This window comes from Chiloscyllium plagiosum, unplaced genomic scaffold (assembly GCF_037043375.1).
Source record: "Chiloscyllium plagiosum isolate Xiang-an unplaced genomic scaffold, Cpla_swu_hap1 HiC_scaffold_28, whole genome shotgun sequence".
Lineage (NCBI taxonomy): Eukaryota > Metazoa > Chordata > Chondrichthyes > Orectolobiformes > Hemiscylliidae > Chiloscyllium > Chiloscyllium plagiosum.
The window spans coordinates 13,583,550-13,610,544 of NW_028270166.1; the positions used below are offsets into that span (position 1 = coordinate 13,583,550).

Consider the following 26,995-nt stretch of genomic DNA (forward strand, 5'->3'; position numbering starts at 1 on the left):
AACAGTGGATGTGGTGTATATGGACTTCAGCAAGGCATTTGATAAGGTTCCCATGGTAGGCTCATTCATAAAGTCAGGAGGTATGGGATACAGGGAGATTTGGCTCTCTGGATTCAGAATTAGTTGGCTGACAGAAGGCAGAGAGTGGTTGTAGATGTATTCTGCCTGGAGGTCAATGGTGAGTGGTGTCCCGCAGGGCTCTGATCTTGGGCCTGTGTTCTTTCTAGTTTTTATAAATGACTTGGATGAGGAGGTTTAGTAAATTTGCTAATGACACAAAGGTTGGAGGTACCATTGATAGTATTGAGGGCTGTTGCAGGCTGCAGCATGACATTGACAGGATGGTACTGCTCCTTCCTGAGGTGCACAAGCGCTCCGAGAGCTTATGATTTCAAATAAACCCGTTGGACTATAACCTGGTGTCATGTGACTTCTGACTTTGTCCACCCCAGTCCCTTCACATCATGACTACATCTGTATTGTTAAGCTCCTTTTAAACAGCTACCAATCTACTGCTGCCTATTAAATATCTTTTTAAAAATATGCATTTATAGGATGAGCATCACTGGCTGAGCTAGCATTTATTGCCCAGCCCTAATTGCCCAGAGGGTAGTTAAGTGTCAACCACATTGCTGTAGGTCAGACCAGGTGAGGACAGCAGTTTCCTTCCCTAAAGGACATTAGTGAAACAGATGGGATTTTATTCCTGATAACCGGCAATGGATTCACAATCATCATTAGACTCCTAATTATAGATTTATTTTATTGAATTCAAATTCCACCATTTCAGGATTCAAACCTGGGTCTCCAGAGCATTACCTGGGTGTCTGGATTAACAGTGCAGCAATAATATCATGAGGCCATTGCCTCCCCTTATTAGTAACAAGGAGAAATCATAATTCTCACTTTTGACTATGTCATAGAATCAATGCACGTGGCTTTGCTGCACTATGCATGGCTACTTCAAGCATGGGTACAATAGCACTATGACTACAGCAATGGACTAATGGTCTAAGTGGCATGAGCTCAAATTCCATCATGGTAGCTTGAAAATTTAAACTTATTCAATAAAGAGATAAAATGTCCTAAAGTTATAGTGGTCAATAGTGCCATAGGAACTTTTACTTCCAACTAAGAGAGCATCTCATCTTTGGCAAGATACTGGAACATCAGACTAGGTTTTGTGATCAAGTCTTTGAATTGGGATTTAAGCTTAAAAACAGCTGAACCAGAGGCATAAATGGAATCGCTGTGCCATAGATACTACATGCATTGTCTTCAGCTAAGGTCGTCTAATGCAGCAGAGACCAGGGTGGAGTCTGAGATCTTTATGACTGACAGGATAGACATCAATCTACCAAACTTAACGAACCTGGTGAATTATTTTAAAGGAGTTGACAAATCACAGGTGATCAACAAGAGAGCTGTATAAAATGCTGAGAGGTTTTAAAAGACGAAGAGGGGACAAACTGATGAGTGGGTGTCATAAACATAGACAATTGGCAACAGAACAAATCCAGAAATAAGAAATAATTCCACAGTTGGTTATCCTGAACACAGTCAAATTCAAGTGAAACCCTCAAAGACATGTGAAGAACTGGAGAGGCATGGTGGCTCAGTGGTTAGCACCACTGCCTCAGAGTACCAGGGACCTGGGTTTGGTTCCGCCCTCAGGTGACTGTGTGGAATTTGAATGGGTTTCCTCAGAGTGCAATGGTATCCTCCCATTTAGCATCATGGCATCACATTCAGCAATTTAGCTTGTTTCTCTGTTGAAACTGAAATGCAATGTGCTGAGTTATCAATAACAGTTTCCAGAACAGACAACAGACTGGGTTAACACTGGGCGTACAGAGACCAAAGCAGAACAATTGATCTAAGGACTGCTAACCCCTCAGTGTGGCTGAGATCCACATAACCTGCTGACTCACAGCAAGAGTGACACCAAAGGAACCACAATGACATCTTCACATGCCTACACAAACTACTATGTCATGTAGAAACCCTCAATCTTCACTCCCTGAAGGAATGTGAAACTAGCTGAGTCATTGTGGAGAGCCAGTTATTGGCTGAATTTGCTGATCATTAGTGACACGAGGTTCATCGAATCACGACAGTACAGAAAGAGGTCATTCGGCCCATTGAGACTACAGTGATACTGTGAAGAGCATCTTATCTAGATGCAGCTCCCTACCCTTTCCCTGTAACCCTGCATTTCCCATGGCTAATCCACATAGCCCACACATCCCTGGACACTACCAACAATTTAGCATGGCCAATCCAGCTAACCTGCACACCTTTGGACTGTGGTATCTTAGTAAGATGAACACCAGAAATAGGTGCAAGTGGAAGCTCCTTGGATGCTGCCTGAACTGCTGTGCTCTTCTAGCACCACTAATCCACACAGCTCATTGAGTCTGCTCCACCAATCAATGCAATCATGGCTAATCTTGGGGTTCAACTCCAGGTTCCCACTTGGTCCCCATATCTCTTTCACCACTGAGATCTCAAAGATTTCAATTTGAATGTATTCAACAATGAAGCATCCACAAATCTCAAGGGTAGAGAATGCTGAGGATTTGCAACCTTTTGAGTGAAGCTATCTCTCCTCATCCCAGTCCCAAATGATTGGCCCCTTATCCTGAGACTATGGCCCCACGTTTCAGATTCCCTGACAATCTCTCACTATCCACCCTGTCAAACCTCTTCAAAAATATGGCATGCTTCAATGAGATCATCTCTTGTCTTAAACTCAAGTAAATACCCTTCAACCAAAACTTATTTGATCATTGTCACACAGATGTTCTGGAGAAGCTTGTGGTGTGATAAATTAGCTGCCACACTTTCTCCATTGCATTTCAAAACTACTTATACTGTCCTAAGCTCATGTACTGTGCTAAATAAATGTAAGTCTTTCTTTCTATTGTCCAATAAGATTTTATTAATCTTGCAATATATGGGAGTAGAGCAACTAAAGTACACTATTCCTTTTTTTTTGTTAGTTCATTCATTGGATGTGGGCATCACTGGATGGACCAACATTTATTGCCCATCCTAGGGGGTAGAGGTCAGCTGTCTTTGTGAATTGGTGAGGCCACAGTTGGAATACTGCATGCAATTCTGGTCTCCTGCCTATCGGAAAGATGTTGTAAAACTTGAAATGTTCAGAAAAGGTTTACAAGGATGTTGCCAGGGTTCGAGGATTTGAGTTATAGGGAGAGGCTGAACAGGCTGGGGATGTTTTCCCTGGAGCGTCGGAGGTTGAGGGGTGAACCTTATAGAGGTTTACAAAATTATGAGTGGCATGGATAGGATAAATAGACAAAGTCTTTTCCCTGGGGTGGGGGGGTCCAGAACTAGAGGGCATAGATTTAGGGTGAGAGGGGAAAGATATAAAATAGACCTAAGGGTCAACCTTTTCACACGGAGGGTGGTACGTGTATGGAATGAGCTGCCAGAGGATGTGGTGGAGGCTGGTACAATTGCAACATTTAAGAGGCATTTGGATGGGTATATGAATAGGAAGGGTTTGGAGGGATATGGGCCGGCTGCTGGCAGGTGGGACTAGATTGGGTTGGGACATCTGGTCGGCATGGACGGGTTGGACCGAAGGATCTGTTTCCATGCTGTACATCTCTATGACGCTATAACTGCTGCAGTCCATTTGTTGTAGCTAGAGCCACAGTGCCCTGCAGGCCTTTGAATATTAATATTGCTTGATTTGTTGCCTCTCCCTGGCATTGCCTACAGTTGGTGGAACAAGGAGATTGGCCCAACTCTACTGTAGTTTATTGGGCTTATGGGTTTTGATGCTGCTGGTATCTTAAGTTCCTAATTGCACCTAAATTTCAGGGGGATGGGGAGCAGTGCAACACAGGTCTTCGATTTGGCTTCCAAGACACTTCCAGAGCTGTGATTTTAATGTGTCTACATTCCTCCAGGAAAATAGGAGATCAGGAACATAAGAACAAGGAACAAGAGTAGGCCACTCAGCCCTTCAAGCATGCTCCACCGCTCAGTAAGATTGTGGCTGATCTGATTTTTACCTCAACTCATTCCTGCACATCCTCAACAATCTTTCAGCCCCTTTGGTCATCAAGATTCTTTTCTACCTCTACCTTAAACAAAATGAAAGATTTTGCATTCACCTCGTTTTGAGAATGAGAATACCAAAACTCACAAAACTTTGAGAGAAAAATAATGTTTCCTTATCCCTCAAATGGGGCACCCCCCTTATTTTTAAACTAGGATTCGGGGTTATGGGACCCCATCCCACCTAAAGGCCAAGCACACCATGAGTGAAATCCCAGCACTTCAATTCCCCTCTTTCTCACAACCCTAACGTCCTGGTACAATTTACAAGGGTTGAAAATGTGTTGCTGGAAAAGCACAGCAGGTCAGGCAGCATCCAAGGAACAGGAGAATCGTCATTTCGGGCATAAGCCCTTCCTCAGAGAAGGGCTTATTCCTCAGGGAATTTACAAGGGGCAGAGATTTAGCTGAAGTGGTCCATGCCCCTTTCTCTTGCAGCTTGCATCCAAAGAAATTAACATGTCTTAGGGGCAAAGGACAGGAAAATCTACCCGGTTTTTTCATGAGCCACTGGGATTTGACCGGATACTGTATATGATAATATACATTCCCAGCCCGGTGCATCCAAATGTTCCTCTGCTCTATTGACTTCTTTCCTCATGAGTTGGGAGAAAATTAATCATTCAGGTCCTGGGAAGTCAGTGTTACTAGCTGTGATGCCTTTTGTGATTGAATAATCTGCTACTACTCGCTGTCAAAACTGATGTGTGAACATGGTTACGTTGTTATTGCAATGGAGTGTAACTGCTCCCTCTGGACCACTATCCCAAAACCAAAGGAGGAAAAGGGAGACACAGAGAAATAAATTATTCAAAACATTTATCGCAAGTGTTGGAATTTCTGCCTGCTTTCTCTGATCCTCCTTCATGGGGAAGCCACTGTACAAAACAGCAACAAAGAAATGTTCCTCTCAGATGTAACAGAATAGAAAATCAGTTGTACAAATTGCAAAGGAAGACAATGGAAATATTTAGTGTTGTTTCTAAATCTAATATTATGCTCGAACTACATTTTGCATTCCCTCCTCTCTTCACAAGGCAATAAATAGCTCTGGCTCCCCTCAATGCAAATTTCAGACACTGAATATTTTACGAAACAGAATCGCAGGCTGGTACCAGGTGTGATTCCATGATGGAAAGTGCACAGATATGTTTACAGAATTACAGAGTCATCAGTCCAAAAGGGACCATTGCATTCATGTTACAGGTCTGCCTAATTAATACTGCATTGAAATACTGAAGAATATACCTTTTAGGTCATTACAGGCCTTTGCTTTTTTGCCCTGTGTTGCCAGGGTGAAAAGAAAAGGTAGTTATGAAAAGATTAACTGCTTGCTTTGTGATTGGGTGTTGGAGATGACATCAGGGATGTAGCAGTCAGGCAGTGGATGATTTCTCTCCCCCTCTCTCTCTCTCTTCCTCCCTCTCTTCTTCAGCTGTCATCTTAAGGGTTGTGCCAGAATTGTGTGCAAGCTGAGGGACTGTGCTGTGGAGCGAAAAGGAGTCAGTGAAAATTTCTAACCAGTCTCTCCTTTGTGTGTGTCGTGTTTTGCATGGGTTCCTCACGTCTTCCCTGTGAGGCTAGGGAGGGCTCAGCTATTCTCAATCTTGACAGGACCAGTCTGTTGTTTCTCTTTATTGTCAGAAGGTTAGTGTTGAGTGTCTGGATGGAACATGCTGTTGATCCAGTAGACGGATTTTTAAGGCTCGGTGGGAATTGTTCGATCTGAAGCTTGGAGGAACGGGAACAGGGTCACATGGTGCTGAAAACTAGGACAGGGGATGTCGGAATCCATCCCGTGCTCCCATGAAAGGAGCCAGGTAGGAATTTCAAATTGTACAGTCCCCTAGGGTGTGCCAAACATAAAGCTTTAGCCGCATGCTAATAAGCAGTGTCTTACTGGGTCTGCTGGCTTTTCTGCTTGTCGGTGTCTGCTTTTTTGATTTCTACATTTTCCTTTGTTAAGGCATCAACAGATCCAGATGCCTTTTCTTGGAAGCTGTACATGGTTCAATCTTCCTCCTAAATACCACTGCTGTCAACAATTGTTGTTATCAGTAAGCTTTGCTTTGAAAGCCCCCTATAATATTAGCTATACCCTGAGAAAACACTGTCTTGCATAATGTTATTTTTCCTTAAGATCTTGTCAAATGCAAAGGGTTCATGGCATGATAGATGAAGAGGAGCATGAGTGTCTTTGCTGTTAATATTGAAAGAATTTTGCAGTCGTGACATTTTTTTCCTCTTCCCAGCTCTCTTCCATTCTTCTCTCCTCTTTCTGACAATAAAATTGCCAAGATACCAGACAGCAGAGACACACAGACTTGGCCTGTATGTGGACTCAGTCACTGTGCCAGATCAATTTCCATTTGTCCCTATTCAACTGAATTCAGAATGCAGACCGTAACTGTGCTGCATAATTCAGTCTGTTTTTACATTCTGTTTTTATCCTGTTTTCCGGCCTTTCATTCTCAATCTATTGTGCAGAAAACCTTGAAACTACAGCATGCTGTTGTACTTTACGTGCTAGCACCATCTTAGAGGAGGAAGCAATGTATTTTATAATGTCACTGCACATTTTCTCTTACATAATGAAAAACAATTTTTGACTTGCACACTGCAAAAATTCAAATCACATCTGATCCAAAGCCAGATTTTTAAAATGCTCTTTTGTTATAAAAAAGTGTCCTTTTTATCAACAGCACCTATTTTAATCTCTTTACTTCAAATGATATTTTGAATGTCTTGGTTTTAAATGCTACTTCAAATGCCATTTTTAAAAATTATAAAATCCTTCTTTAAAAATAATCGTCCTTTGTTCTGTTTCCTTTCTCATGACTAAAGCTGTTTGCTTTCTGCTTGCCCCTGCATTGCTCTTAAATATACTCCTGGAGGGGGAAGGCAGGTAAACCACAGGTCTCTCTCCACAATGGCAGGTGTACATGCTGACAAGGGTATGCCCACCATCCTGCTATGAAATTGAAACACCCTCCAGGCAAATAGCAACTTGCCAGAGCAGAGAGCAGAGATTGAAGGTCACTATAAGGAGAACTGTTCACCTAAATTCCCATTCAACTTGTCTTCTCTCTTTCCTTTGTCTAATCTTTTACACAAAGGACTAATCTTTTGAGATGAAATACTGAGTATCTGTAGTTTTTTTAATCATGGGTCCATCCCAGATAAGCATAATCCCTTTCTCACTCAATCTCTACTCCTCTGATCAGCAGCAGAAACTTCAGGCTTAATTATTTTCATCCCTCCCACCTTTATCATCTCAGGATGTGGAGACAGATTGTAAGAAACTTAGCTGCGATCAGATTCATCATCACAGACTGGAAAGTGGACTTGGCATCCTTTCTGATTGGTATGATTCAGTACTGCACCAACACTGTTCTACCATTCTTCCTTTAGTGTATGGATATGCTACACACATTGGACAAGGCAGAAGGCAAGAAACATGTTGGCCATAAGGAGTTGCATGAATATTATGTGGGACCAGGAGGCAAGGCTCCTGGCCCACAATCTGGGCTTTCAAAGCATCTTACCTGATGCATTCCATATGTATGCTGATTAGAGTTCAGTTGATAACATTCTTCCCTCCAGATCAGAAGGTTTCAGATGCAAACCCACCTCCAAGATTTTAGAGCAAAACTTAATGCTGACAATTCAGTGTGGGAATGGGAGGAAGCTTCCCTGTAGGAGGCGCTGTTTTTCAGAAGCAGTGATGAACTGAAATCCCATCTGCCTACTGGTTGGATATAAAAGATTCCATGACACTTTTTCAAACAGGTTTGGGAGAGTAATTCAACTTTTACTGAGTAATCCTTCAGTCAACATCATAAAGAACAGATGATTGGATTTTTTTATCACAATGCTGTATGTGCGACATTGTGAGCACACACTGGCTGCTGCAATTTTTACGTTAAAACTGTGACTGCATTTCAAAAAGTACTTCATTGGCCATAAGGAGCTTAATGACCAGAATGACCAATTCTGTTGGTCATGCGAGGCATTATATAAATGCAAGTACTTGTTCGATTAAAAAAAACAACCAGTTTAGAAATGTTATTACACACCTCTGCAGCAGGTGGGGCTTGAAGCCAGATCTCCTGGACCAGAGGTAGGGACATTACCACTGCACAAGAGATGCCTAAACTGCAAGTCCTTTCCATATATCTTGCCTCCATCAACCTGCTGAATCTTCCTATGCCTAGGAAAACCACTCAACTTGAGTTAAAAATAGAACAACTGCTAAAATGAAATGGAAGGTGCTGGTATTGGACTAGGATGGATAAAATCAAAAATCACACAACACCGGGTTCCAGTCCACCAGGTTTATTTGAAACCACAAGCTTTTGGAGACCCAGTCCTTCCTCAGGCAGCTAGTGAGACAGAATACATCGGACAAGGAATTTATAGTAAAAGATCAAAGGGTCATACAACTTATGTGAATGTATTGAACTAACCAAGATGGCTATTAAGTCTTTAATCAGTTAGAATGGAGGTTCAGGTTTCGATTGATTAATATGTAAATTCCTGCCCGAAGATAACTTCATGTTTTATACAATAAAGATAACATCTTAGGTCAGACAATGCAGTTGAGGTGTGAGGCCATGTTTCAAGTCTGTTTGTGTCTCATCCCTGGACCCAGACTGGTTTTATTTCCAAAGTAGGAATTTATAAAATGCTACATTAACTGACTGTCTATAGAGTTTCTAAATTCCTACTTTGGAAATAAAACCAGTGTAAATATTGTGTAAAATATGAAGTTAAGTTTGGGCACGGATTTACATATAATTCAATCGAAATCTGCACCTCCATTCTAACTGATTAAAGAATTAATAGCCATCTAGGTTTGCTCAATGCATTCACATATGTTGTATGACCCTTTGATCTTTTACTATAAATTCTGTGTCCAATGTATTCTGTCTTACTAGCTGCCTGAGGAAGGAGCAGGGTCTCCAAAAGCTTGCGGTTTCAAATAAACCTGTTGGACTGTAACCCAGTGTTGTGTGATTTTTGACTTTGTCCACCCCAGTCCATTTTACCAGTTGTTCTATTTTGTTCTATTCTGTCTCCCTAGCTGCCTGAGGAAGGAGCAGTGCTCCAAAATCTTGCAGTTTCAAATAAACCTGTTGGACTATAACCCAGTGTTGTGTGATTTTTGAAGGCAGGCAGCCTCATTATAATTATACTGTGTTGTGCTGACATTATATGTTTCATAATTAAATGGACCCCTGCTTCCTGTGTGTGCATTGATATTCTCCGCCTTGTCCAGACTCCATTAAGAGTTGCAATGGACAGTTTTGAGCAGGTCTTCATCCCTGTGTTACATTATTTGCCTTTTAATCTCTGATGTGTTCTTGGGGAGCTCAGATTCAACCCAGGTGTTGGAATCCTCCTTAATATGGTTTGAGATAGGCAAAGCTCCATGCAGCAAATTAAGTCTATATTCCCCCTGTCTTCACAAAGGGACTTGGTGTTAAGCTCATCAGACAGGCTCATCCCTCATGGAGTCACTTGTTTTCTCAATAGTCCCTGGTGGGAATTTTGAATTTGTTGCTCATCACCGGTTAACCAATATAAAGCAAGGTTTTCTTTGTTCCACAGTTGCATGGCACCTTCAAGGCTGATTATATAGAAATGCAGTTACTCTAACCCCCATTGATCAGGAGATTATCAGGCACCACCCCACCCCACCCCACCGAATGCGCGTCAGATGAGCTAGTTTAAAATGGACAGGGTTGCAAGTGTGGCTGACCAGCCCTGCATCTGTGAGGTGAGTTCACAGCGAGCCCTAGCCGTGTGCAAGTCACAAATCTGCATAGAAGCCTCTGATTAGCAATTGGGAGAAAGAACTGTGCCTGATTTTCCAGACAATGGCTCATTGTGCCCCGTTGTGGTGTTCTTGGCACAAGCTGGCTGAAGGTAGCCAGTCTCACACGTACGCGAAGGTATCTAGGGTCCTTCTGACCTCTGCGGCTCATGGCTACCTTATATGGTGTCTTTTGCCAACCAGGCCATTGAAAAACCATGGGAAGGAGCCCCATATTCAAAGAATCATTGGTGCAGGAGGAGGTCATTCAGCCCATCATGCCCTGACCTTGCTCTTCAAACAAGTGTCATTACCTAGTGCCAATATCCCGCTTTCCCGCCATACTCTTGCATAGTACTAATCATCCAATGCCCTCTTAAATGCCTCAATTGAACCTGCCTCCACTATGCTTCTAGGCAGTGCATTCCATACCCTGACTATTAGTTGAATGAAAGTTTTTTTTCTCCCATCACCCTTGTTTCTTTTGTGCATTACTATAAAGTTATGCTCTCTCTTTCTTGTTTCTTTTACAAGTGAGAACAGCTTCTCCCTGTCAGCTGTCTATCCAGTCCCCTATGGTTTTGAAAACCTTAATCAAATCTCCCCTAAGCCTTCTTATCTCCAAGGAGAGCAGTCCCAACCTCTTCAATCTATCCTCACGGCTGAAGTTTCTCAATAGTAAATAATTCTTGTAAATCACTTCTGCACACTCCTCAGTACGTTTACATTGTTTCTATATTCTTTATCACTTCCTAAACAGTTCCAAGAAAGAATCTTTGGTTAAGTCATGTTGCATTAAAGTTCGATAGCCTAAAATCATAGAAATGTGGATTGGTTAAAGTACAAAATGAAGGTGTTTCTGTGCCAGCTTTTTGTCAGAGCTATTCAGCTCATTTTCCTTTCATCATCCTGCAAACTGTTTATCTTCAGGTAATTATTCAGTACCCCTTTGAAAGTCATATTTGAATCTGCCTCCATCACTCTGTTGGCCATTGCATTCTGGATCCTAATCACTCACTATATTAAGAAATGTTCCTCACAAAGACTGTTGTTAACCTTTTACCTTAAAGCAGTTACCCATCTTCTTAACCCTCCTGTCAAGGCTATCTGTTTACCTCTCTATCTGCTCTGTCCAAATTCTCATGGTTTTGAGCATATCTATTCAGTCTGTTCTGAACCTTACCTTCTCTAAAGAGAACAACCTCAGCTTCACCAATGTATGTATGAAGCTGAATTGTCACTTTGCCAGGGTGGTTCTGTTAACTATTCCAACCCTCTTCAATTGTCTTGATACAGATTCTAATTTAAATTCAAGGCTTCCTCTGTTATAGTAAATTATACAACAGGGTTGGTGAGAAACTCTCCCCAAAATGCTTCACTAGGCCATGTAGCAGCAGATGCATCCATGCACAGTAGGGGGTAGCATTCACATTCCTGGATAATTAGTCCAGAGGTGAGGAGATTCAGTTCCCACTGTGGTAGTTAAAAAGACCATGGAGCTGTTGGATTGTCCTTTAAATCCTACAGTTTTCAATAACACCCTTTAATGAAGGAAGCCTGCCCTCTTTGTCCAGTCAGACCTCTATCCAAGGTCCTGAAGTGACCTACAAAGTTGCATCATATTAAGGAATGTGGCCTTGTCAGCAGGACCCACGTTCAAAGAATGCTTTGAAAAATGAGCAGAGAAAATGCGTTTTCAACAACAGCAAAAAATAATATTAAGTAATTGTTAAGTAAGTGACATGGCTTACTGTGCATTAACAATGTTAATATGTAACAATGTGTATTTTCTGGAAGGCAAACTGTTTGTTTATTCTGGAATTTAATGTAACTGGAATAAAGCTTTTTTAATACAGCAAATCTGAACAAATGTAGAAATCGTAAGTAAAAAAGGAAAGAACTTTCTGCTGTGAGCTCTATTCACAAATGTACTTTGGTGACTCAATGGAGAATTCCAACCCCCAATGATTCATTTAAAAATCCAAAGAACTGCGGATGCTGTAAATCAGAAACAATAGCAGAAGTTGCCGGAAAAGCTCAGCAGGTCTGGCAGTATCTATGAAGAGAAATCAAAGTTAACGTTTCGGGTCTGGTGACCCTTCCTCAGAGTTCTGAGGAAGGGTTGCCGGCCCTGAAATGTTAAGTTTGAAGTTTCTTCACAATACTGCCAAGCCTGCTGAGCTTTTCTGGCAACTTCTGCTTTTGTTCCCAATAATTCATCCACAGCTGTAAGCTCCAGGAGCAGGTTGACAAATGAGACAACATAAAACAAAGGACTGTGGATGCTGGAAATCTAAAACAAATTGCTGGAGAAATTCAGCAGGTCTGGCAGTATTTGTGGAGAGAGAAATAGAATTAACATTTTGAGTCCAGTGACCCATCTTCAGAACTGGTTGATAATGAAAGTGGCCCTTGAAAGTTTCATTGAAAAGTGACCATAGATGCTTTTATGTTTAAAAGCTGCAATTGAATGCAAGCAGACTTTACTCACTGTTAGTGGAAGTGTGAACTTCCCAGTGATAACAGAGCTCTCCCTTCTATGGGTTTTATAGATAGTCGACAAATTCCATGGCCCCTGTTGGAGAACCATTACGGAATGAAATGTGAGCGAGGGCAACTTATATAAGTGGAACTTTTTACAACCTGGCAGGGAAAAATAAAAACTTCAGATTCATGCTGACTACATTCTGAGCCACAAAACCAGACCCAAAGCCAGTGGGTCTTGATGAGGTAGCTTTCCAGACTCTGCTTTACCCAGAGGATGGATAGACTGTCAAACTTGCTACACATGGAGTGGATGAAGCAAATAGTGTTTAGGAAACTAAAAAGGAACTACAGAAAGCTTCGACAATTTGGAAAAGTTGGCAGAGGGCCAGCAGACACACGACAAACCTACCCCACAGCCATAAGGTCTGTGGGTGGCTGTATCCAGGCAGAATAGGACAGCCGTCACTCAGTGGTAGGAAGCTTCACCCTGAGCTGCTGTCTGCTCAGATTTGGCCACAAGTTCCAACAGAGGTAAAAACAATGACTGCAGATGCTGGAAACCAGATTCTGGATCAGTGGTGCTGGAAGAGCACAGCAATTCAGGCAGCATCCGAAGACAGGCAAAATCGACGTTTCGGGCAAAAGCCCTTCATCAGGAATAAAGGCAGAGAGCCTGAAGCATGGAGAGATAAGCTAGAGGAGGGTGGGGGTGGGGAGAGAGTGGCATAGAGTACAATAGGTCAGTGGGGAAGGAGATGGTGATAGGTCAGGGAGGAGAGGGTGGAGTGGATAGGTGGAAAAGGAGCTGGGCAGGTCGGACAAGTCCGGACAGGTCAGGGGATCGAGTTGCTGGAGGTTAGAAGCTAGGATGAGGTGGGGGAAGGGGAAATGAGGAAACTGTTGAAATCCACATTGATGCCCTGGGGTTGAAGTGTTCCGAGGCGGAAGATGAGGCGTTCTTCCTCCAGGCGTCTGGTGGTGAGGGAGCGGCTGTGGAGGAGGCCCAGCACCTCCATATGCTCGGCAGAGTGGGAGGGGGAGTTGAAATGTTGAGCCACTGGGCGATTTCGTTGATTGATGCGGGTGTCTCGGAGATGTTCCCTTGTTCCCAACAGTACCCCTCCACCGACACTCTCATTCGTTTGGCCGAACTGGTCCTCACCCTTAACAATTTCTCCTTTGAATCCTCCCACTTCCTCCAGACCAAAGGGGTAGCCATGGGCACACGTATGGGCCCCAGCTATGCCTGTCTCTTTGTTGGCTACGTAGAGCAGTTGATCTTCCGTAATTACACCGGCACCACTCCCCACCTCTTCCTCCGCTACATTGATGACTGCATTGGCGCCACCTCGTGCCCGCGAGGAGGTTGAGCAATTCATCAACTTCACCAACACATTCCACCCTGACCTTAAATTTACCTGGACCATCTCTGACACCTCCCTCCCCTTCCTGGACCTCTCCATCTCCATCAGTGACGACCGACTTGACACTGACATCTTCTACAAACCCACCGACTCCCACAGCTACCTGGATTACACCTCTTCCCACCCTACCTCTTGCAAAAATGCCATCCCGTATTCCCAATTCCTCTGCCTCCGCCGTATCTGCTCCCTGGAGGAGCGGTTCCACCATAGAACACACCAGATGGCCTCCTTCTTTAGAGACCGCAATTTCCCTTCCCACGTGGTTAAAGATGCCCTCCAACGCATCTCATCCACATCCCGCACCTCCGCCCTCAGACCCAACCCCTCCAACCGCAACAAGGACAGAACGCCCCTGGTGCTCACCTTCCACCCTACCAACCTTCGCATAAACCAAATCATCCGCCGACATTTCCGCCACCTCCAAACAGACCCCACCATCAGGGATATATTTCCCTCCCCACCCGTCTCCGCCTTCCGCAAAGACCGTTCCCTCCGTGACTACCTGGTCAGGTCCACGCCCCCCTACGACCCACCCTCCCATCCTGGCACTTTCCCCTGCCACCGCAGGAACTGTAAAACCTGCGCCCACACCTCCTCCCTCACCTCCATCCAAGGCCCCAAAGGAGCTTTCCACATCCATCAAAGTTTTACCTGCACATCCACTAATATCATCTATTGTATCCGTTGCTCCCGATGCGGTCTCCTCTACATTGGGGAGACTGGGCGCCTCCTAGCAGAGCGCTTTAGGGAACATCTCCGAGACACTCGCATCAATCAACCAAATCGCCCAGTGGCTCAACATTTCAACTCCCCCTCCCACTCTGCCGAGGACATGGAGGTCCTGGGCCTCCTCCACCGCCGCTCCCTCACCACCAGACGCCTGGAGGAAGAACGCCTCATCTTCCGCCTCGGAACACTTCAACCCCAGGGCATCAATGTGGATTTCAACAGTTTCCTCATTTCCCTTTCCCCCACCTCATCCTAGCTTCTAACCTCCAGCAACTCGATCCCCTGACCTGTCCGGACTTGTCCGACCTGCCCAGCTCCTTTTCCACCTATCCACTCCACCCTCTCCTCCCTGACCTATCACCTTCATCTCCTTCCCCACTGACCTATTGTACTCTATGCCACGCTCTCCCCACCCCCACCCTCCTCTAGCTTATCTCTCCACGCTTCAGGCTCTCTGCCTTTATTCCTGATGAAGGGCTTTTGCCCGAAACGTCGATTTTGCCTGTCTTCGGATGCTGCCTGAATTGCTGTGCTCTTCCAGCACCACTGATCCAGACGCAAGTTCCAACAACCCAGACAGCACCAAAGCTCAACAGTGGTCAGTGATGGTATTGCAGGCAGGCCCTCAAAGCAGGCCTGACTGAACTCCCGACCTAGTTACATAAGGGATAGTGCACAGGAAGAGCTTTGCCACCTTCAGTCGGAGGGTAGCAGAGGGGGAACGGAATGGGTTTTAAAATATGTATGAATAGGAAGGAAAGGGTGATACTGGGCGCTGTGTCTAACTGGCAATGGCAATCTCCACAGATAGTGTCCCTTTGTCCATATCAATCATATCCTTACTGATGCTGAGATATGGACAGGTTAATATTGGGGTTAACTGAGCTTTAAACAAGTTCAATTGACCCTTAACTATTTATTTACATATTGTGGGAGGGCTGTCAATTTTCTTTCTGCCCACTTTTCTTATTTTGGGATTGAGCTTGGGAAATGTGATTGGGCACTTGCCCTAATTTGCATACATCTTCCACTGAAAACACATCCAATGGGTGCATGTTATACTGGCTCTTGTTCCCATATGTAATTCTTTAAAAAAAGACACACTATGGTCCTTGTCGGGGTTCTATTGATCCAGGCACTGAACATGGATGAAAGGGAATTGATTGTGATTATTATTGTGCTGTTCTACCCATTCGCTATTCACATTGATATTGGTTAACCTGACAAGGTTACTTACCTCCAGAGTAGGCTAGTCTTGTCAAAGGTGTTAAAGACTCACCTCTAGAAGATGTGGGCATAGGCCGGCCTGTTCTTAGCTTTATTGGGCAATGTGGTATTGATGGTGGACTGGGCATAGGACACAATCTAAGGCTGCTAGATAAATATATGGGGTAGAAGGAAGTAAAAGGACCTTGCGAATAGGATTGGCTGAAATAAGATGAGAAGAGGCTTGTGTTGAGTGTAATGGATTTTGTGGTCAATTGTCCTGTTTTTGCCTTGTAAGTTCTATATAATATAACATAACAATCAGCATTATTTGCTTTAGATTAGATTTCCTACAGTGAAGGAACAGGCCCTTTGGCCCAACAAGTTCACACCGACCCTCTGAAGAGTAACCCACCCAGACCCATTTCCCCTCTGACTAATGTACCTAACACTATGGGCAATTTAGCATGGCCAATTCACCTGACCTACATACCTTTGGTCTGTGGGAGGAAACCAGAGCACCCGGAGGAAACACATGCAGTCACAGGAAGAATGTGCAAACTCCACACAGTCACCCGAGGCTGCAATTGAACCTGGGACCCTGTGCTGTGAGGCAGCAGTGCCAACCACTGAGCCACCATGCCACCAAACATACTCTGTGATCTGATCTGTATGAACCTTGTTGAGATGGATTCTATCTCTATTTGTGATATTGGTATGCCCTTAATTAAAGCTACCCTTATAAAGTTACAAAGTAATCTGTACAGCACAGAAACAGACCACGTGGCTCCACATCCAGATTGGCTCCACATCCACACACATCTTATTCACTTCTCTGTTGATGCTCAGTAGCAGCAGTGTGTACAATCCACAAGATCTACTGCAGAAAATCCTACAAGGTCCTTAGACAGCACCTTCCCAACCCATGACCACTTTCACCTAGAAAGACAAGGGCAGCAGATACATGACACACCGACCCCATAGCCGGAAGGTCTGTGGGTGGCTATATCCAGGCAGAATAGGACTGCCGTCACTCAATGGTAGGAAGCTTCACCCTGAGCTGCTGTCTGCTCAGATTTGGCCACAAGTTCCAACAACCCAGACAGCACCAAAGCTCAATAGTGGTTACTGATGGTAGGTCATTGGGAATACCACCATCTGAAAGTATCCCTCCAAGCCACTCACCATCCTGACTAGGAAATATATCACTGTTCCTTCACTGTTGCAGGGTCAAATCCTGGAATTTCCTCTCTAAGGGAATTGTGGGTCAACCTATAGCATGTGGACTACAGAGATTCAAGAAGGTAGCTCACCACCACCTTCTCAAGGGCAACTAGGGATGGACAATAAATGCTGGCCCAGCCAGCGATGCCCACATCTGATGAATGAAAGAAAATTCAACCAACCGGCCCTTACTGATCTTTATGCTCTATAAAACTCCTTTAACCCCATTTGTCCAGTGCTTTTAACATATCCTTCTATTATGTTCTTGCATCAGTTTTCATCTAGCTTCTTCTTACCTGTATTTGTGCTAGTGAGCTGACAGGAAATGTTAAGAAGATATAAATGGACAATTTTGCACTTGGCAAGATGTATAAATGGTGTGTCACAAGCATTGCTACGGGGACCTCAAAGATTTATTCAATGACTTGAATGAAGGGACTGGGGTATAATTGCAAAATTTGCTGAAGACTCAAACCATAGGTGGGAAATTAAACTGTGAAGAGCACAAAAGGAGACTACAAAAGGATTTAAGTGAGTGTGCAATGATCTGGCAAATGGGGGACAATGTGGGAAAATGTGAAATTGTACATTTTGGTAGGGAAAATGAAAACAGAAACATATTAGCTAAATGTGAGAGGCTGAGAAACTCTGAATGCAGAAGGATGGGGGTGTGGGGGGGAGCCCTAGTGAATGAATTGCAAAAGGTTAGTATACATGAGAGCAAGTTGTTAGGAAAACTAATAATATCACTCATTGTGAGGGTAATTAAATACAACACAGTGGTTATGCTTCAGTTATACAGAGCATAGCTGGAGCACTGGTCACCTTACTGAAGGAAAGATGTAAATATGTTGCAAGCAGTTCAGACAAGCTTTACCGGACTATTACCTGGAATGGGCAGGCTGGCTTATGAGGAAAAGTTAGACAGGCTAGGCTTGTTTCCATTGGATGGTCAAAGACTACGAGGTGACCTGCTTGAAGCACACAGTCTCCTGAGAGGTCTTGGCAGGGTGCATACAGAGAGGATGTGAGCTAGAGGTCAATGTTTATTAATAAGTGGTTGTCCATTTAAGACAGAGATGGGAAGAAATATTTTCTTCCTGAGAGTTGTGTGTTTTTGGAACACTCTTCCTCCATGGATGTCGGAAGCAGAGCCCTTGCCTATGGTCAAGGCAGAGGTAGATAAGGCAGAAGGTGAATGATTATTGGGGGTAGTTGGGAATGTGGAGTGATCAGGATTTCATTGAATAGGGGACTAAACTCAAGGGATGGAATCTCCTATTCCAGTCCCTAACTTGTATGTTCAGCTACTCCGTGTCATAGTGAGCACCACATTCCTGCCACCCTCTGGATAAAGATGTTTGTCCTGAAATCCACATTGGATTTAGTATTGACTATACTTACAACTCTTAGTTCTAACCTCACCCAGTGGAACTATCTTCTCTACATTTATATTATTACACTCTCTCAATAATCTTGAAGCGCTGTATCAGATCACCCCTCACCTCTCTTATTGAGACAAAGCACTCAGGCTGATCAATCCTTCTGATAAATATAACCTCCTGGTTATGATATAATTTTAGTTCATAATTGTTTCCACCTTCTTCAGTGTCTCTATATACATTTTTTATAATGTGATGACCAGACTCCACACAAAACTCTAAACTGAATTGAATTCAATTGAATTTATTGTCACATGTACCGAGGCACAGTGAAAAGCTTTGTCTTGCGAGCAATGTAGGCGGATCACAGAGTTAAGTAGCATAGATAAGTAAATAATGGGTAAACAGTGGCAAAAACAAAAACACAAGTGGTCTGACTAATTGTTCTATACAAGTTTAAATTGGCAGGAGTGAATCCCAGTTTTTCATTTTTTTAAAAATAGCTTTATTAAACCAAGATGCTACTTTTAATGGTTTGAGCACCTTTATTCCCAGATCCATGTGTTCCTACATGCATTTGGACACCTAATTTATTAACATATTGGCATGCATACAAACATAAGAATTAGGAACAGCAGTGGGTCATTCAGCCTCCCCAAGATTGCTGTGCCTTCTGATAAGAGCATGGCTGATTTGGTTGTGGACTCAACTGCACTTTCCCGCCTGCATCTTACACTTTTTGGCTCCCATATCAACAAGCAAGAAACTATCTAATTCAGCCTGAAAAATATTCAATGAACCTTCCTCCATAGTTTTGGGGAAGAGACTAATGACTCTCAGAGAGAAATATATTTTTCCTTGTTTCCATTTTAAATGGGGATTATTTTTAAACTATGTCCCCTGGTCCTAGTCTTTTTCATAAGAGGAAACATTCTTTCAGCATCCAACCTGTCAAGTCTTCTCAAGATCAAATCTTATATATTTCAACAATGTCACCTTTCATTTTAAACTCAAATGGATATGGGCCCAAACTGTCTAACCTTTCCTTATAGTGTAAACCCTTCATTCCCTGAACTGCTTCCAAATCAATTATATTTTTTTCTTAAGTACACAGTGAACAAAATTGACACAATGTGTCAGATGTGCTTCCACCAATAGAATTTCCAAGCACTACATTCCTATTAAATGCAGTAATCCCATCCGACACCAAATATGTTTGGATGTTGTTAAATTTTATGCCCCATGTAAAAAAGAATGTAGCTCTTCATTACTGATAATCTTTTGAAAAGGCCTATGAAATATGTCACTAAAACCACCTGGCAATTCATAAATTATTGAAATGAGAGACATTTCCTATGTATGCTGCCTGACAGTCACTTCATTGATGATCACAGAAAGACTCGTATTAACATGGTAACATCAATTAACCAACCCCAAACCATCCCCCAGCCCCTCAGCTCAATAAACATTGAACTGCTCTGTACTGTTGGATAAATACCAATTACACAAATTGCATCAATTTCTGTCCTGGGGGAGTGATGAGACAGAAATGCCTCTGAAGAAAATCCTCCAGTAATTTTCACACTAAGACGCAAACTCTTATTTCTTTATTAAGCAAAATTATGTTTTAAATAAAAACCATATAGCCCTTTGAGTCCGCATAATGAGCTGATTGATTTTAAAAAACGCAAATAATAAAGATATAACTGTCACTCAAAGGTTCTGCTGCTCATTGTTCTGATGTTCAGAATTGATAGGATTCATTTGTTGGAGTCTGGTGGAAACAGAGCATTTTCTGCATTGCAGTAGGGGGCAGCTAACGCAATGTGAATCAGCTTTGCTTTAATGAACATCAAATGAAATGTTGCCTACGATGTCTTGTTGGAAGGCAGTCTGTGGATTTGTGGTGTCATGATGTGGCATCTTTGTTGATGATATCAAAGGAACTCTCTGCATTGGAAAGGCCACATAGATTCTCTTTTGCTGAGTGGAAAATGAAGTCCAGAATTAAACAGAAGAACTGTAGTTCATACCTGATTATACCGTCTTGCTGCTTTGACCTAAAAGAAGCATTTTCACATGTGACTGTGCTTAACAGGAGAATAAATCTCCTCATTAGGAGTTTGGTTTAGCTGTATGGTTGGAGGCTTCTGCTTTAACAGGAGACCCACTTTTGTGGCTGTGTACATAAAAAAAAACAGGAGAGTTGAGGCTTATGGCAAAGACACTTGCTAGCAGTCAGTGCAGTAAGAACAAAGATTGGCTCTTCTCTTACTCAAAACATTGCCTGAATAGAGATTGTTTCTAACCTGCAGAGCCTGAGAGTATAGAGATACTCTTTTAGCACCAGTAAGTGAAGCACTGATGACACAACTTATGCAACTGTCCAGATCCGGAGGACACAAACCAGGCAGTTTATAAGATCAAAACTATTCAGAGAAATCATTAGTTGCTCCTGGTGAAGATGTTTTAAACATGAATTATTCTATTCCTGAAATATTAAATCTTGGATTTCATGAGCATGGAAAAGTTGCGGGTGGGAAGAATGTAGATTGGAACCGTCAAGAGATGTCATAGTGACTGCCTCAAGGCAGCATCTGACTGAATGCAGTATCAAGGAGCCCACAAATAGGATTGAAGCCTGTGAGGATGAGGGTGAAGTCACCACTGGTTGGAGCCATTGTCTTGCACATTGAAGGCTAGGCATCTGAGACCCAGGGCTTTGTTGCTGGGGTTCCTGAGGATATCGTCATTGGCTGTACAATGTTCAGCTGCTCCGTGAATATCTTTCCTTCCAAGTAATTTTAGAAGTGGAAATGCTTGGTAATAATTGCATTAGTGTTCAATTCCATTCACAACCTTTCATTATAATGAAGTGGTACATGGTCACAATGCGGCAAGACAGTCACCAAGCAATACAAGTAGGAATTCAGAAGCTCTTCATCCAAAGAATCGTAAGAATGTGGAACTCAGTATTATGGGAAGCTGCTGTGATATGCATGCGTTTAAGGATAAGCTAGACAAACCTATGAAGGAGAAGGGACTTGATGGTTACAAGGGTAAAATTCAATCAGGAAAGAATTGAGGATGCTCAAGTGAAGCATAGATCTCAGTGAAGGCTGGCTGGGCTATATGACATGATCCTGTGTCATATATCCTATGTAATTCTATGCCAACATCTTTCATACTTGATCTGTTAAAGGGCAAATAGCATTAATGATGTACAAGTTTCAGGTGATAACCATAGCAACAAAAGAGAATCTAACCAACTTTCTTGACATTCCCATTGCTGAATGAATTGATTAGATTAGATTACCTACAGTGTGGAAACAGGCCCTTTGGCCAAATAAGTCCTCACCGACCCTCCAAAGATTAACCCATCCAGACCCATTTCCCCCTGACTAATGCACCTAACACTATGGGCAATTTAGCATGGCCAATTCACATGGCCTGCACATTTATGGACTGTGAGAGGAAACTAGAGCATCCAGAGGAAACTCTTTAACATGGGGAGAATTGCAAACTCCACACAGACAGTTACCCGAGGCTGGAATCAAAAAGGGGTCCCTGGCACTGTGAGGCAGCAGTTCTAACCACTGTGCCACCCCACCATCAATGTCCTGAGGGATTCCCATTGACTGCATCTGCTTCAAAAGTACTGTGGCTAAAAGAACATGTCAGAGGATGGGAACTTTGTGGCAAATAACTGAGCTCCTGATTACCTGAAGCCTGTCTAACATCTAAATTCAGGTATGATGGAATGTCTGCCATTTACCTGGATGAGTGTAGCTCCAACAACACACAAGACATTCAATGCCATTCAAGCCAAACCCGTCTGCTTGATCTATATCCTATCCACCACATTAACCATTTACTGTATTCCCACCAGCACTAGCACAAAGAGGCAGCTAGATGCAACATCCAAAAGGTGCACTGCCGCAAATCACAAATCCCTTTGTCAGCATCTTCCAAACCTGCAACTGCTACACCGGCTGAACAAGGGCAGCATCTGCATCGAATCCTGCTTTGTAACTACATCACTGTTCTTCCACATTGGGTCAATGTCCTGGAACTCCCTTCCCAATATTTCTGGGGAGGGCATGCACAACACAAGGACTGCAGCAGCTCAAGAACATTACTCATAACCCACTGCCTGAGGGCAATTAGCGATAGATGATCAATTTTTGCTTTGCCAGCAATGCCTACATCTTATGAATTCAAGGAATGAGATGGGTGAAAAACATCAAGTTGCAAAACCTTTACATTTGTACACACATCCTCTCTTACAATGTAAAACAATAATAATTCATTTGAAATAAAGATATACTTTGTTTGAGATAATATATTTCTAAATATAGAAACAGAGAAATGTAATAATTAAATTCGGTAAGAATTTGTACCAAGATCTCTAGAGGCATCTACTGTTGTTGCAAAGCTAGATACATTATTTATCCAATTGCCTTTTAAAAGATACACTGGTTGCTCCCCCAATCATTCCCTGCAGCTAAACATTCCACATGCCATAAACCCACTGAGCAGAGAAACTCTTGGTTATAATTTCAAATTACTCACTCTTCATCACCATTTCTCCAACCAATGTCTTTATTGTGCTCATTGATACCAGAAACAGATAACAGAATGTCTTTAGAAAAGAAAGGAAAAAGCATATTGCTGAGTTCCACAGTAAACTCTGCTAATTTTCATTTGCATTATAATCACAAAGATATCCTCTACAAGTCCTAGCCTACATCACTTCCATCACCCGAAGTTTAGTAAAACAATAGAGGCTTAATTTTTCATTAATTGAATATATGAGTCCAGTATTGCTGATTTTAGTGCATTTTGACAAATTAAATAAGTCGAGGTATTAATGTCACAATGTTAGGCCTCTATAATTAGCAGCAAATCTAACTCCAATTTATTCAAAATTGAGGCTAATGCTAAAATAAGAATTCTAATGTCAGTAGATTTGGGAAGAACCTGGGTAGATAGTAGAAAAAGAAATTCAGGGGTGTGTCTGGGTTGTGCATCATACTTGCAGATCAAGTATCAGTAGGGGAACCTTTAGGGGTTATAATCATGCTATCCGGGTTTAGATTAGCAATAGAAAAGGGCAAGGTGCAATCTGGATAAAAAAACATAATGGGGGAAGGCCAACTTCAATAGGGTTGAGACAAGGTAAATTGGGATCAAAGATTGGAGGGCAAAACTGTACCAGGATAATGAACTTCCTTCAAAGGGGAAACAATTTGGATAGAGTCATAGAGATGTACAGCATGGAAACAGACCCTTTGGTCCAATCCATCCATGCCGACCAGATATCCTAATCCAATCTAGTCCCACCTACCAGCACCCGGCCCATATCCCTCCAAACCCTTCCTATTCATATACCCATCCAAATGCCTCTTAAATGTTGCAATTGTACCTCTACCACATCCTCTGGCAGCTCATTCCATACACGTACTATCTTCTGCGTGAAAACGTTACCCCTTAGGTCTCTTTTATATCTTTCCCCTCTCACCCTAAACCTATGCCCTCTAGTTCTGGACTCCCCGAACCCAAGGAAAAGTCTTTGTCTATTTATCCAATCCATGCCCCTCATAATTTTGTAAACCTCTATAAGGTCACCCCTCAGCCTCCGGCGCTCCAGGCAAAACAGCCCCAGCCTGTTCAGCCTCTCCCTGTAGCTCAGATATACTGTTGAGCTAAGTTTCCGTGAGGGGAATAGGTAAGGCAATCAAAGCAGGAACTCTCTGAATGGCAAAATTGATAGAGAATAAGAAAGAACAGAAAAAAAAACTGCATATGACCAATGTTGGGTGGGTAGCACAACTGAGAATCAGAGTGAATATAGAATGTTCAGAGGGGAAGTGAAATAAAGCAAGAAATGCAAAGAGAGAGTAGCAAAGAGAAGATAGTGGAAACTAACATAGAGAGGAATCCAAGGTCTTCTATTGGGATATAAATAATAAAAGGGTATAAAAAAGGAACAAATAGGGATGAGAAAACTATTATTGCATGAAGACACTAAATAAGAACTTTGTAAGAAAGATGCTGTCCAAATCATATTGAAAGACAAAGTAGTTGAAATATTAAATGGGCTAAAAATTAATTTAAAAATTTTAGATGGGTTGACTATACTTAAAGTTGACAAGCCACCAGGAGTGGATAAGATACATTCAAGGATACTAAGGGAAACAAAGGTGGAAATTACAGAAGCACTGACCAGAATACATTCAATTCTCCTTAGATAGAAGGGTTGTGTTTCATTTGCACCACAAAAATGTCAGGCAATGACCATCTCCATTAAGAAATAATCTAACCATCGCACTTATGACATTCAATGGTTCTACCATCACTGAATTTCCCACTGGGGGTTGCGAACTGGACCAGCCATTTATATTCAGTGGCTACAAGAGCAGGTTAGTGGTGAGAAATCCTGAGTGAGTAACTTAACTCCTGACTCCCTAAAGCTTGTCCATTAAGACACAAGCCAGGACAGTGATGGAATACTCCTCATTTTCCTGGAGAATGCAGCTCTGACAATGCTCAGGAGGCTTAACACCATCCAGGATAAAGCATTGGCACCACAACCACAAACATCGTTCCCTCTACCACCCATGCTCATTATCTTACAAGATGCAGTGCAAAAAATAACTAAAGCTTCTTAGACTTTCCAAATAGTGACCACTTCCATCTAGAAGGACAAGGGCAGCAGATACATGGGAACACCACCACCTACAAGTTTCCGTCAAAGTCACTCACCATCTTGATTTGGAAATATGTCACTATTCCTCCACTGTTGCTGGGTCAAAATCCTGGAACTTTCCTCCCTAATGCCATTATGAGTCAACTTGCATGTAGACTTCAGTTGGTCAGTAAGGCAACTCAGCACCACCTTCTCAAGGGCAGGGTGGGATGGGCAGTAAATGCTGGCCCAGCCAGTGATGCTCACAGCCTGTAAGTGAATTTTAAACAAATGATAATTTGTGACAAATTTAACTGTCACTTGGACAAATATGGATTTGGAAAGGTTAGCCAGCACAGATGTCTTAAAAACAAATCATGTAAAACAAAATTGCTTACATTTCTTTCATGAGGTGACATTGACAGTTGGAGAAGGTCATGCAGATCATTGTATATACATGGACTTTCAAAAAGCAAATTATAAAGTGCCACACAACAGGCGTGCAAACAATGTTTGAGCTCTGGAGGGATAAAAGCATTATAATGAAACTTAAATAAACTAAAAGGAGACTAGAAATCGATACATTTTGTCTTATTATTTTTGTGATAAAGTTAAAATGCATATACAAATTCCTTTTGCCTTTATCTTAAGTAGTTATGTATGTAGCTTCCAGCATGTGCAATATTAAATAAAAGGTGAAGTTAGCTGTCTTATGCTGCTACAATGCAGTAAACCTACAACTGGTTTTCTGCACTAACAGGACGCTGCCATCTAGCCATTAAGACATCTCACATATCACACAAATGAATATGTGGTATATGAGTTTCAGTGCCGATGTGATGCCAGGAAGAGAGGTTGTACATCCTAACGACTGGCAGACCATATCAAACAACATGTCCCATTAGCTATTCCAGTGGGCAGTAGGCCATTCAAGCTCAGTCAGCCCATACTTGCAAGCCTCAGACAAATACATGTACACATTAGATGTGGTTCTGCTATTGGTAATCATTTATTAAATTATCTGTGCTAATTAAAGATCTTCAGCCAAGATGCATTTGACTGTGCTAGAAACTACATATGTAAAAACACAGGACCTTGTTTTGTGTAGGCCAATTTGTATGTACATTATAGCATCTCCATGGAACACCCTGTCCATTCAAAATCTATATGCATGGTCTGAGAATTAAGATTGACAGTTAGCTTTTCAGGCTGCATCTCCATACCAATCATAGCTTAACTAATTAATGCCTTCTTCTCGTTCTGCTTCAAATGATGTCTCTTTTTTCAAGTCTATTTCTTGCATCTTCATTTTGATATGTGCAATATGAAGAGCTTCAACTTCTAGTCTCCTTTTAGCAATGTTTAAGGAAATGAAATTGACTGAGTGACAGGAACTGGAGAGTACTGGTGAATGGTTTGTCAGGCTGCAGGAGGGTATAGAGAGCGTCTACCAGGAGTTGGATGCCTGCTTTTCTTTATATTAATGTCATAGACACTTTAGGCAGAAAGTGAAGACATTAGATAGGATAGAGAAAAAGTTCCAGAGTTGAGAAACTTCATTTACATAAATAGATTGGAGAATCTGTGGCAGTACAACTTGGAGAAGAGAAAATTAAGAGGAGACTTGACAGATCATTTTGGGTCCGGGCAGAGTAGATAGGGAGAAGCTATTAGCAGTTGTGGACCAATTGAGAACAAAGGTACACCAATTTAAGGCGACTGGCAAAAGAAACAACTGCAACAGAAGGAAGAAATAATTTTCACACCATGAAAGATTAGGATCTGCAATGTACTGCAGGAGAGTGCAGTGAAGATTGATTCAATCAAAGTCTTCAAAAGAGAATTGGAGAATTAACTGCTGGGAATATAATGTGCAGGATTATGTGGAAAAGGCCAGTGAGTGGGAGTAGCTGAGTTGCCATTGCAGAGTATTGCCATAGACACTATG

General features: G+C 42.4%; 1 protein-coding gene across 2 annotated transcripts in view; it reads left to right on the forward strand.

The window, feature by feature from the left end:
• apc2 (APC regulator of WNT signaling pathway 2) overlaps nt 1-26,995 on the forward strand; it is a 209,140-nt gene that overhangs the window by 144,131 nt on the left and 38,014 nt on the right. Inside the window, exon 1 of one of the 2 annotated variants that reach the window (XM_043721338.2) lies at nt 5,530-5,912. The exons of the other annotated variant lie outside the window; for it this stretch is intronic. Coding sequence (XP_043577273.2) covers nt 5,874-5,912 — 39 coding nt within the window. The 5' untranslated portion in view covers nt 5,530-5,873. Of the gene's footprint in view, nt 1-5,529; nt 5,913-26,995 lie in introns of those variants that run through there. 2 annotated transcript variants of the gene reach the window in all.